We start from the raw sequence: 13425 nt of genomic DNA on the forward strand, positions 1-13425 counted from the left end.
CAAAGACAGAGCTTTACATGAACAGGCACTGCCTGACATAAAGCTGAGGAATAAGAGTTATTATATTCCCTTGAATGAAATTAGCTGTCTTTTAGTCAATTAGATAAACAGTTTGTTTGAAATAATCCTGTATTATGAAAGAATAATACACTGTGTACCAGCAACACCTCCACAGCTCTGGATAAATACTGGATAAGGAAATAGCATATTTGAATCTATTACACCATAAGTCCTGAAGTGGAGAGAGCCCTCCTTTTAAGCATCATTGGGAACATTACCCTCAATTTTTACAACTGTCCTATTGTTTGGAAAAGGTCTCTTTGAATATAACCTAAATCTGCCACCAGCTGAATTTTCTATGTGTGATTATAAACTCATTTATTCCTTTCCTTTCTTAGAGTCCCACTTCTACAGGTATACTGTCATAGACAATGAAAGCCATCATTCAAGCCATATGTGAACAGAGACATTTGTTTTACGAACTATTAATCTTTGGCAAACCAACAGGCAGCTATCGTAAAGTATTGATCCTACTAGCTGTCCCTTAAATAAATATAATTAGAGCTTCCTGGGTTAGGTTTAAACTGATATTAGCCAGTCAAAGGACCTGTAAATATTAATCTATACAGACCCCTCCCTCCTGCCCCACAGGTGCCAGCTTCACACCATTCTCTAGACGTTTCATAATGGAAAGCTGTCCTGGGGAAAGAACTCACAGGGTGACACACAAGCAAACAAAATGAGACAAGTGCCCTGGAAATGGGATTTTTCTGCCTCATACAAACTTGAACAAATGCTCCTCTGTCATAAGTTGATGCAGCTCTACACAGACTGTGGTGGGGTCAGATTGGAAGACACTAGCAAAATATCTAAAACAACATCTTAAAACAAACACTGAGATAAGCAGTAATACTAGTTCTGGTAGAAACAAAAAGTAGAGTCCTACAAGTACCTTCTAAGGGAAGGTTAAAGTTAGACCTTCACTGACTAAGTCTCAGAAGTTATGTTATTGTACCTGGTTAAGCCTTTTCCAGAATACACAGAATGGTAGTATGCGCTGCTTTCTTTAATGCCAATTCCATAATAGTGGTACCTGTGGAGAAAAAAAAAAGAGGAGTGTTTATGAGTGACATGTCAAATAAAGCAAGTGGTCTAATTGATTTTAAATGCTTTATGAAAATTTTTCTAAGCTGTGTCTAACAATTCCTTCCACTGACATGGAATACAATCTGGTCTCATAGAAAACATTATTGTCATGATTTTATCAAAAATTCAAGGATAGGGTCTTCTTTAAATTTAAAATACTTTCTTTCTTACAAAAATGTAGCTGGAACAGAAAATACAGAAACATGTTACATCTGTTTTCCCTAATATGCATTCTGTTTCATTTGACTTCATTTGTTGAAAGGGTGCTGGGTTTGATCTACCAGGTTTATTTTATATCTTACCACTGCTTTATTTAGACAGTCTCTCAGAGTACTTCTCAGTTGAAAATAGCTTGTCGGTGTACCCTATAACTTAGTGTTCAGCCTCCTAGACTAAAAATGCTAACATGTCATTCATTCACTCTTCTGTCGCGTTGTAGACCAACTAATTCTGAATTATTTAGCCATTTAAGCAGTTCTTATCCACATTTGTCTCCCTTGCTGCTCTCCTGGAGATTACTGCTCTCAAATAGAGCTTGCAGAAGGAAACATGCCTATTGCTCAGGCTTTGCAGTGCTATGCCCAACACCTTAATTGAAGACAGCAAAGGTGCTAAAGAGGGGGTGTTGGTGCTGAGAAAACTGTCTGCGCAGTGGATACTTACTGCTTTCCACTGACTCTGCTACAAAATAAGTGACCTTCTGGAGAAGGGCAGGGGAGCAAGCTGGGGGCAGCTCTTTCCTTTCTGGTCATAGCAAAGTTTGCTTGAGTTCATCTATCAAAGGTGATAGCCCCTGTCTTGTAGATTTAAAAACTGATTGTGTTAAATGAAATTTGTCTAAGAATGTTATGGATAGTATACTCAGGTTCAATTGTTTTTTACTAAAATTAGCTTGAAAATGCTACAGCAGCTGGTTTAACCTAGCTACTTCGAAGCAACACTTGCAATTTGAGTACATTGTGTGTAAATCAAAATTAACTCAGAAGTACACTGCAACACATTGCACTGATTTCACTGAAACTTCTCAAAAGCTTGAAGAAATGCATTCTTAAGACACAAAGACCCAGCAAATAGTTCATAAAACACATTAACAAAAGTGTTTATCTCATTTCTGCTGTTCCTGATGATGCTCATTAAAAAAAAAAAAATCACAGTATTTTGTTTGTTCTTGCATGGGACTATCACAGGTAAGAACAAAATCCTCAAGTGCTTTATATTTACAAATCTGATTAAAGGCATTAGATGTAAATTATAGCTAAGAAAATATTCATTAGGATGATATATTTGCCTAGCCTAGGTAGCTTTGAAAATCTCAGCTGAAATATTCTGTTACTGGACAGTCTGTTGTGTGAGTTCAGGATTTTACAGCCAAAAACATGATGAAAAGTGCTGTTGTTAAACATCATCACTTTTAGTGTTTTCCTGAAACTGATGAGTCTACATAACACTGCTATATCACTGTGGCACCTGTCAACCCCTAGGAAAGCCAAAAGTTTCTCCCCTCTTTATTCACTTCTAGTTTTCTTGCCCTCATTTTTCTGAGGGATGATGATGTGATGAACTGACTATTTTTAAATACCTGTTAACATAAAAGCTCAGACATAGGACCATCTACTCATAACAGTTCTCTTTTTCTCTGTTAAAGTCAGGCTGATCAAACTGACACCTCAGTGTGGTTTAGGATGCCAATGGAAGCTTTCATTAAATGTTACAGTATTAAATGGTTGTCCTCCAGCTCACATGTTGTGTCACCTATGTTGTGAGCTAAAGTCCTGAAGATTTTCATCCATCATTTTTGGTTTAGGAGTATTAAACTTACAGAATTGGGCTAAAGACCTGGATATGAAAATTCCTAATATTTGACAGAGTTCTGACACAAATGCATTTTTTTCTTCTTTCATGAAAATTAAGTAATTTTAGATGTGACACAAGAGGTATTGGAAATACACATGTATGGGTTCTTTGAAATAACAGCATTTACTTAGTCTTTACGTTGTAAAGGTTGTCCACTGAACAGAATGAAAAAAAAATAGAGCTGTGACCACTTCTTTAACAATGTTATCTGCACATTTTTCATTGGCAGTGTAAGCAAGCAGTTGCCTACATCTCCTTCCTGTAGCTTAAATCTCCCAGTTTCAATCACATGCCATTTTTTAAATTCTAAAAATAAAACTTTACACTTTCACCGCAAATTTAACATTCCCTCCCTGGAGTGGTCCAGAGGCAAGGAAAATCATTACTTCCTTACAAAGTTAGGATTCAAAATCTAGATTATTCAACATCTAATTCAATGTTAATATATTTGGGTTAGAAACAGGAACTTTCATGTGATTCAGATTCTCAGGTTTCCAGTGGGAGGCAATATACTTATTCCTGCTAGATTGCCCCAAAATATCAAAATTTATCATTGAAATATTTTGTTATGGATAGATATTTTCTGTACATATTCTGTGTGTATTAAAGGCACAACACTTGTCATTCTGACTTTCTTCAGTGATTTCTATAGCTGAATTTTTAGTACTACAAAATACAGTTTTCTGGTCATGACACAGAAATGATTAAAAATAATATAATCTTATGTTCACTCTCTGTCTGGCATACTTCATAGAGTAATAGGGTATGAAGATTATTATTCTCTTACAAGCCAAAGTCATTAATTGAATAGGTTATTTTGGGCTCCCTATTGAGAGTAGTATATCAAACCCAGACACACTGATAATATCTTTAACCTACATCTTCAAATGCCTTCTGTCTCTTTATGAGCATATTTTTATGTGTATGTACAGTTTATCTGTATTTTATTATTTATATTTCTATTGTATAATTAATAAAATTTAACCAGTCATCATAAGGAAGTTACTTTCAATTTTTGAAACAAACATTTTATAAAACAAGTTGAACTGCTTTTCTCTTTTTATTTCAGTGGTTTGCTGTAACATATGTTCCTATGCTACTTGTAGTCCTGATTTTAGCATACACTGACACAAATGTAGCTGATAAGGAAATGATAGGCTTAAGCTGTTCAGGGACTTGCAATAACTTGTTATCACAGGGCCAGCTGCCATATCAGTTTTATTAACCCACTAAATCACTCCTAATAAATAAGATAATAGTTTTCAGACATGATGGATAAAAGCTAAGATTCATCATTGATCAAAGTCTACAAAGAAATTAAATTGTAACTTGAGCTCAAACAGTCTTCTGTGCTTATGGATTGAGCAGTTTGTACATTTTCCCAAATAGCTGCTTGTAATTCATGTACCATGAAGGTTATAACTGAGTTCTATCAGTTATCACAGTATGTTCAACATTACCTATGCAAAAAAGTGGATTCAGGACCCGCTGCACAGAGAACTGTAATTCATGAAATACTCATCTAAGAGAGCAGTTTGCAGTATTTATGGTACTGAGCCTTCTTTCACTGAATGGGAATATAGAAAATTTCCTTTACGTTGAACAGTATAGAGTGATTGGCATAGGCATGAGAGATGAATGAACTTTGTTAACAAAATTGTGTCCAATGTGTTGTACTTCTTGGCCGAATATTTAAATGAGTGTTTTATTTATGACACTAAATGGTTTGTTGGATGTAAACACAGAGGAAAAGAGGCTGACTTGAATTCTAGGAATCATTAGACCCAGTTTTAAGTCTGTCCTTTGTCCAGTACTGGAGATGACAAGTGCTGCTTGGAATCACAGGAGGAGCTAACAACTGTGTATCTCACACCTTAAAACAGCAACTGGATTCCACACAATAGAGTAAGAGCTCTTTCTCAAATCCAATTCATGCTCATGAGAATGTTAGAGAGAGCTTGGCCTTGTTTCAGTGTGGGAGAAAAACAATTTCTGTCACTTTCAAGATGATGGAAAAGGGAACAGATTTTCTTTGCTTTCTCCTGGTCACAGCCAGGCTCTATCAATAGGTTGCTGTGTATGCATGCAATGTCCAGTAAGGTACCTTTTTCCTGGGGAATTAACTTTTCTTTGCAATATAAGAACAATGATTCCATTGGAGGAGAATTGTCTCTTTCCTTTCATGCTTTTGCAGCATCTGACTCAGTAGAGTCCTGGACAATGATCAGAGTTCCTAGGCAATACCGCCAAATAAAACATCACTGTTAGGAATAGTTAGTACTAATACTGCTCCTACTAGTATTATAAGGTAATAATGATAGCAACAATAGAAATAATACAATGTCACTGTACTATCATGCTTTAAAAAATATCATTTAACTGCTAGTAAGAACTCTCTTACCAGTCTCAGTAACCCAGAAACAGCTTATAACATTTAGAGTCTGTGTGACATAAAAACAGGGTGACTAGCAATTTCCCAAAACTGATGATCAGTCCTTTAACTTGCTTATCAATTTAATGGAAATACTTCTGTAAATGATATTTGTGTGACAAACTGCTACCTGGTGAAATTAGAAATTAATTTGCTCCTCAGTAAGTCTGTGGTTCTGAGGATATGGTCCACAACACCAGACGTAGAAAAATAGATAGTCAGAGATCACTGAACTGATAGAGGGTAGGTTTAGATTAGATATTAGGAAGAAATTCTTTACTGTGAGGGTGGTGAAGCACTGGCACAGGTTGCTCAGAGCAGCTGTGGATGCCCCATCCCCGGAAGTGTTCAAAGCCAGTTTGGATGGGGCTTTGAGCAACCTGGTGTAGTGGAAGGTGTCCTGGCCTGTGGCAGTGGGTTGAAACTAGCTGGTCTTTAAGGTCCCTTCCAACACAAACCATTCTACTATTCTACGCCTCTATGATTCTATGATTTATACTGCCTTTTCTCTATGACTACTTGCTGTTGTATTCAGTTTCTGAACTGGAGATATTGTCATTTATGCCTTTTGTGAGGATTTTTTTAACACAGCAAGATCAATGTAAGTGCATCTTAGTGGAAATGAGAATTGCAGAGGAAAAGTCTCTAACGAAAACTCTGATTAAAAAAATAAGGAGAAACAAGTGCCAGATGTTCAAACAAAACCAGCAGATGCCTCACCCCTTTGAGGAAATTGTTCAAGAACAGTTAATCCATATGATCTGGCACATAATACCAACAAGGTAAGTAGGGATATGGAATCTGCCGAAGAAATGTTGGGCATGAGTTATATCTATACTAACATTTTTAAATGTCTTAGAGAAAAGTGGAATATAGTGACATATGTCCCCAAACAATTAATTTTTGTAGCTAGATACCCCTTTGAAACATACTCATTTGCTTAATATAAGTTGAATTACTGAGCTTAAATTATACAGACACATGATACATTTGGGAAGTTTAGCTACTGATTGGGTCTTGTTTATCAATCCATTAGATATGTCAGAACAAATACATAATGAGAATGTGGGAGACTTTTTCCTATATTATCTCATTCATTATAGTTTATAAGTTGTTCTCCAAATGTGTTGGATTATGAACCTGAGCAAGAATTCACCAAGACACTGATGAATTAGTAGGTTGTCAAACAGTCCTGTACAGATTAGCAGCAAATGTCTATCTGTAAAGCTCTGTCTACATCATCTTATGCCTGCATCCATAGCTTAAGTTCACCACAGCAGACAATACAGAAATCCCTCTTTTCCCCAATAAAGAAGCTTTCTAATAGTTGCTCTCCTCAAAACCCCTCTATTCAGCACCTATAGGTCATCTACAAAAAAAGAAATTAACTTTAGTTCCAGTTTCCCTCTGTACAATGCAGACTGTGTACCATCTCCTAAAAAAGATCAATGGATTACAAATTTGTAGCTCTGTGATAGAAACTATACAAGAACTGTCCTCTGTCAAAAAAAAAAAAAAAAGGAGAAAAAAAATAAAAGAAAATAATAATGTTCTATACAGGCTTTGTTTTCTTTGGATTTTACTTTCATTAATGGTTATTTAAAATTAGCACTTAAGGCATACTCAAGAAATAGAATGTCTTGGTAAAAATTTGGAATTTATATTCTTCCCCACTTTCCTTTTTTTCTGCAACAAAACCTAAAATCCACAAATGACATCTCACATGCATTCTTCAGCAAAACTAAGGTGGAATCAAGTAGCTATTTCTTATATTTGTAAGGCAGAAGAAAATCAAGTATAACATGTAACAACCCCAAGAATTACGAAAGTAAAAAATGTTTCTTTCAGACATTTCTAGTATATTGCAAAGCACTTAGGAAAACCAGTCTTGTAGGGTTTTTTTTCTTTTCAGTCTCTATTTTCTTTGAGTTTTGCTTATAAACTACTGAAAGACCTGAGTAACTTTGTCTTTCAAGGCTAAGTAGTTCAAAATTAAGAGTTTTCCCAAACATACAATGTCTGAGTTTCCTCTATTACTACTTTTATTCCGATTTTCTATCTTATTCATTAGCAGAATGGATGTGAGGGAATACGTTTGTTGCCACTGTTCACAACAGTTTTACACTAACATTGTTATGGACAAAAGCATAGTGCCAGAACCAGAACTAATAAACATTTCACCATAGGTGATATAGGATCATCTGTGATCTATTCCTACAACCTAATGTTCCACAGATCAAATATACAAATGAATTGGATTTATGAAATGACTGCATTATAGGTTGTGTGCTTTTTAGAGTTTTGCAAGATATCCACAACAAAGAGCAGACATATACCTTCTTCTCAGGTTAAAACAACATTTTTTTGTAGTGTATTTAAGTGAATCCATATTGATACATACAGAACACAATGGAAGTTTTTATGCTTGCAAAATGGAAATAAAATCTATTTATAGAAAGATGACCAACTGTAAAAAAGATATATGTATTATATAATGCTTTTTATATCTAACATTTTGACATATATTTTCAACAAATGCAAGGATCTATAAATACGATAACAAGATTTAGAAACTTAGTTTGATTTTAGAAATTATACCCACAGCAATGTTTTTAAATTCAAACTTTCGAGTTTGAATTTAAGTGTCAGTTTAATGTACATGAAATTTATCAGTTGCAGTGTATAATCTGAATAATTAGTATTTACGCCACTTAATATTTATTAAAGAGAGATGGAAATACATGTCATTCCTAAAATGTGTTCTATAAGTGAATACACATAAGTGAATACACATAAGTGAATATAATTGTGCCTTACTTTGAATGGCCCCTTGTTCCAAGCCGCCTTGTGGTAAGGAGAGGGAATTTCTGGCGAATGGTCTAAAGAGAAAATAACTGTATTAATTTTTAACACTGGTACACTTTCTTAGCAATCTGCTCATAGAAAAATTGTAGTGTAAATATATGATCTAAGGTTGTTCATGAATAAATATTTGTGACATGTATGGCACAACATAAATGATTAAGCATGTTTCACACTTCAGGATTTCTGCCACGCTCATCCATCTTGCTGTGTATCTGCAGTCTTGCCACCTTTTCTCCCTTTCTGTTTTCAATTTTACATTTTAAAATCTAGGCTTCTTCACCATGATCCTGTTTCGTTCCAGTTCCTAAAATGCAACTTTATCTTTTGCTTCAGAGATGTAAACAAAACCAGGGAAAATTCTGCCCTCTAGCTATTCTGTCTTCAAAGAGAAACAACTAGAAATACATTGATTTTTATTTGAAAAGTGTGGTCTAAAAAATTAATTCAGTACTAGAAGCAGATCCAATAGATACTGTCAAAACAATGTTTAAATGAAAAGCTATTGTCTTTCTTATTTGTACTGAAACCGTGTAATGAAAATTAGACATACAATTTCTCAATATATCCAATTCAAGAGGAAAATATACGAAGCGAACATTTTATAAACTGGATTTTAAATCCATTATTATCATTCAATTAAATTAATGCAATTTGCTATGTATAAACCATTACTAGATCAGTAGTGTTTTAAAAAAGATGATCCTTGAAGCATTTTTGGTTTCCTGTTTCACTAAATACTCAGGATTTAATTTGGAGAGTTCATATATCCCTTTCATTAAATTATTTCAGGATTAATTGTAGGGAAGGGCAGAAATTGTGGAATCGACAATTTTTCATTCAGGAGCTCTTTGTGTTATTAATTTTTATTCCCCTTCTAGTATTGCTTCTAGTGTCACATCTCACTTTACATTGCCTTCAGTGTAATTATGTGTCTCCCATGTCCAATTTGTTTTTGCAGAAAGAACCTATCACTGTCATCAACAAAAAGGAAAAAAAAAAAAAGGCACTCAGAGAGGAAGCTTTTTTTTTTTAAAGAATAACAATAAATAAAAGGTAATTTCAGTTTCAGTCTCCAAAAGGTGATGTTATGAAACCCCACTGAGACAGTGTATTTGTAGTTAGTCTGATTCCATGTACATTAGCAGTAGAAAACATGTGAATTTCAGAGGAATTTTGACATAAGTGTATTAAATTGTGATTCTGTCAAACGATTAATATAAAAAAATATGAAGGCATTTACTTGTTACCTTCCCAAAAGTTGCAGCACAAGCAGGTTCCAGCTTCTCTTTTCTGCAGAAATCCAAATAATGTGCATAAAGGATGCATCTTGGTAAACAAACTCCTTCGCAGACAATGTAGTTTTCTTCCAGCCTGTGTAGAGAAAGAAACTGTCAGAGTAAGATGCAACATGCAGTTTCTCCTGATTGTATTTTCCATTTTTTGGTAGTGCTGTCATTTTTTTGTTGTTCTTTTTTTAATTTTACTGAAGAATTCCATCACAGCACACAGATAAGTTTCATGGTGAACAACACAGAACTACAGACTGACTCCACACTTGGTGCTTAGGTTAGTTGCAGAATATGAAAAACCTGGAGCCAGGTCCCTTTTCTTCATGAATGTCTTTCAATGTCTGGACTTTTTTGCTTTATATGAAGAATTAAATTATCATCAACTAGGAGCCAGCCTTAGTCTGAAAATAAGAGCACTAACTAGACTATGCAAGACCTAGGTTTAAGTCTGTCCATTGAAAGGACTTAAGAGCAGGGATCTGGATTTGCATTTTCTGTCCCACTGTATCCTTAACGCTTGAGCTAATGTCTCTTTTCTTCCTCCTTTTGGTTTCTAATTTCCACTCTGGACCTGAAAACTGCTTCTTGACCAAACCACACTGAAAAATCAAAGAACAGGCTTTTTTGAAGGAGGTGCATTTTTATGTAGCTTCCCAATAATTTACAGAATGCAAGTGTCAAGTAATGGTCATTAAACTTTTAAAAACCTAAGTAAAAACCTGGCTGTCTTCACATGAATGGAACCCTTGGGTATTTCACTGCTGTCCTGTTGGCTTCTTTCTTTATCATTTTACATTATTCCCTACTCCTGGGATGATGTGCAAAAAAATTTATTTCTCAAATTACACAAATCTGTAAGAAAATACTGTATAGTAAACACTGCATACTGAATAATTTTGAACTGATTCACCAGACTTAACTATTTACACTTAGAACTCAGATGTAAACTAGACTAAGAAACTAATTTAGATTAGTCTAATTTTTCAGTTAGAAGGAAAAAAAAAAATCTTTATTTACAGTCTGAATGTGCTAATTAAGTTCCCATTTAATTCAACAGCACTCCTCCCTAATTTCAAGTGCACTTTAATAGAAATGTTTATCAATAACTGTGCAGAATTTGACCTTTTATTTGGTTAACTTTTTTCCCCAGATAAAATGAAGCAAAGTTAGGGCTTCCATGGGTAGTAGAATAAAATGTAAAATAAATACATTATAAGACAGTGAAAAATCTGTCATATAGCCTTAAAGGCTAATTAAAACAGCCATTCACATATGTAATCCTTGAATAGTGTTTCATTTCTACGTTTTGTTGATACATTTCATCCGCAGCCATGTACTGTGAGAATCCGACAGAGACTTCTGTTAGCTGACAAACCTCTGATAATTTAAAAAATCAGAAATTTGGGGATGTATGTACTTATTCGTAGGGAAGGCTGATACGAAAAAAAATATAATAAACCAAAACAAACCCAACCCCCAAGCCAACTAACCAAACACCCCACAAATGACAAATATTTCTAAAATAACTGTGAGATGTCACCCTCTTTGCCGGATCAGCTGTTAGAGAAAGGTCCCTTTGAGTCTGACGGCTCGGTGCTGAAGCCGCGGGGTCCCCGCCGAGCGGCCGGGCCCGGGGCCAGAGCCGGCCCAGGGGCCGGGGCGGGCAGCGGGGGCTGGCCGCCGGGGCCCTACCATTGCAGGGTGAGCTGCGTCTGCTTCTTCTTGTCCTTCATGATCTGCGTGATGCTCTTCTTCGCAGACGGGCTCTGGTCGGCGGCTGTCAGCGCGCCGTCGCGAGGATCCGCATCCTCTTCTTCCGAGGAGAGGGCTTCGCTGCTGAGGTGTGTTTCTGAGGGCCAGGGCCGACAAGAAGAGAAACCCGAGGGCATCGTTACGGTCCGGCCACACGCCACCCCCTCCCGCCCGCCGCCCTGCCCGCCGCTGGCCGAGGGGACGGGCCCGGCAGCGCCCCCCGCCAGACCCCGAGCTCCTCGGCCCGGCTGCCGCACCCGCCCTGCCCGCGGGCTGAGCTGGGGACGCTGCCAGCACTCGCCTCTTACCTGCCTTGATGCCGGCGGGCAGCGCCGGCCCCGACAGCCCCTCTTGGGCGCAGGGCAGCAAGCCGCGCCCCAGTAGCCCCCCGTAGCACTCCTCCTGCCCGTCGGTGGGCACCGCCTGCTCGGCTGGGAGGTGCAGGAAGGCGTCCTCCTGCTCCGGCCCCTTGGCCATGCTCCTCACCGGGCCCTGCTGTGCCCCATGAGCGGCAGGAGGAGACGGGGCAGAGGGCGCGGTGGCGGCAGTGGCCTCAGGGCGCGGGGGGCGTCGGCTGCGGCATGGGCTGGGGCTCTGTCGCCTCGGCGGGACACGGTGTCAGCCGAGAACCGACGCGAAGGGGAGGAGAGGCGATGCGGGGGCGGTGGCGGGGGACAGGTGTGCCCTACGGCGCCTTCCAGGGAGGTTGCATCGCTCCCCTGCGGGCAGAGACGGCCGCGCCCGCGGAGGGGGCTCCGCCTTGGACGGGTTCCCGGAGGTGGCTGTCGGGAGGCAGCGGGGAGTTGTCTCCGTCCCTGCCTCACGCCTCACCTCCCGCCGCGGTGCTCAGTCAGGCCAGAAGGGGACAGGGCACGGCTGAAGGCCCGGGAGGTTCAGGGGAGCCGGCTAGGAGCGGATCTGCTGGGGACTTAATGATTAACTCTTGTCGGCAGTGGCTCCTGCTTGTGTCAGGGAACTCCGCCGCGACGGGGCCAAGGGGGGGCCTCGAGGCTCCCCTCATTCCTTCAGGGCAGAAGGCGGCCGCGGATGCTGTCCTCATCCTCCCCTCTGGAGGAGGGAGAGGGGTGACCGATGGGTGCTTTACTCTGCGCAGCAGCCTCTTGACAGCCACAAGACCAAGACGAGGGAAGCTGGTCGTTGGACCCTTCTGGGCTCTGTCTATCACTGTCAGTATTTCCTTAATTCCTAGTGTAGTTTTGTGAGTGATTGAACAAAACATTTTCAGTCTGTACAAAGTCAAATTCATATGGCAGACATGTCTTTGCTTTGCTCCATTTCAGCATGCTGACTGAGAGATGGCAGGAGACAATCACAGACAGATGGTCCCTGTTTTTTTCAGAGAGTAAAATTGTCAGTAGTATAGAAAATTAATCTGATCGCTGCAACATCCACTGTTTTAATATGTTTTCATTCAAGCAAAATCTTGAGTGTTGTGCTCCTCCAGATAAGGACCGGGAAATTTAGTATAGCTTGTGGTAGCAAGCAGCCTTGAAATATCGTACAGGATTAATTGAGAGGCATTCTTCTAACCATCAAGTAGTGTCGGTCTGTCACAGACAAAAAACTTGTGAAGAGCTGTTCTGTCTTCTACTCTCCTCCAGTCTTCTGTTGCACCTCAAGTCATTGATCCCACCAGCACTACAAAGCAGCAGATTTCGACCACTTCCACTCCTGCACAGATACATTTTCAGACCAGCTGTCAGCTGTCATCTATTACATCCATATTTAATAAAACCCCAGGTGTGCTCATATCTGCCAAAAGCCCAAAACCTCTTCATAAGTAATAAACAATGGACTTCAGAAATGAGGAAGGCATGTGAGAGGGTCCTAGAGTCAAAGATGGCATTTAGCCTGAACTTTCTGCTGTTCTGCTTACACCTCTTCCCTTCACTCTGTAAAATATATTTCTTTCCTTGCTGGTTACTCTATTCAAACATGTCCTCACTGTTCCCATGTCTCTGTCTTACTTCATTAAGTGATGCTACATATGACTTTGTTCGTACCTGCCTGTGTCAGTGCATCAATTCTTAGTGTAACTCACTGACAGTTCATCTTCTGGTCCCAATG

The 13425-nt window shown here is 38.8% G+C and overlaps 1 protein-coding gene across 1 annotated transcript in view; it reads right to left on the reverse strand.

The window, feature by feature from the left end:
* RFX6 (regulatory factor X6) overlaps positions 1-11814 on the reverse strand; it is a 34342-nt gene extending 22528 nt beyond the window's left edge. Inside the window, exons 1-5 of the mRNA XM_027745359.2 lie at positions 11646-11814; positions 11278-11434; positions 9544-9667; positions 8249-8310; positions 1016-1093 (exon numbers count right to left, since the gene is read on the reverse strand). Of these exons, the coding sequence (XP_027601160.1) occupies positions 1016-1093; positions 8249-8310; positions 9544-9667; positions 11278-11434; positions 11646-11814 (590 nt within the window). The remainder of the gene's footprint in view (positions 1-1015; positions 1094-8248; positions 8311-9543; positions 9668-11277; positions 11435-11645) is intronic.
* Positions 11815-13425: the final 1611 nt, after the last annotated feature.

The sequence above is a fragment of the Pipra filicauda genome, unplaced genomic scaffold (genome assembly GCF_003945595.2).
Source record: "Pipra filicauda isolate LSUMZ 115617 unplaced genomic scaffold, ASM394559v2 scaffold106_size2291244_pilon, whole genome shotgun sequence".
NCBI lineage: Eukaryota > Metazoa > Chordata > Aves > Passeriformes > Pipridae > Pipra > Pipra filicauda.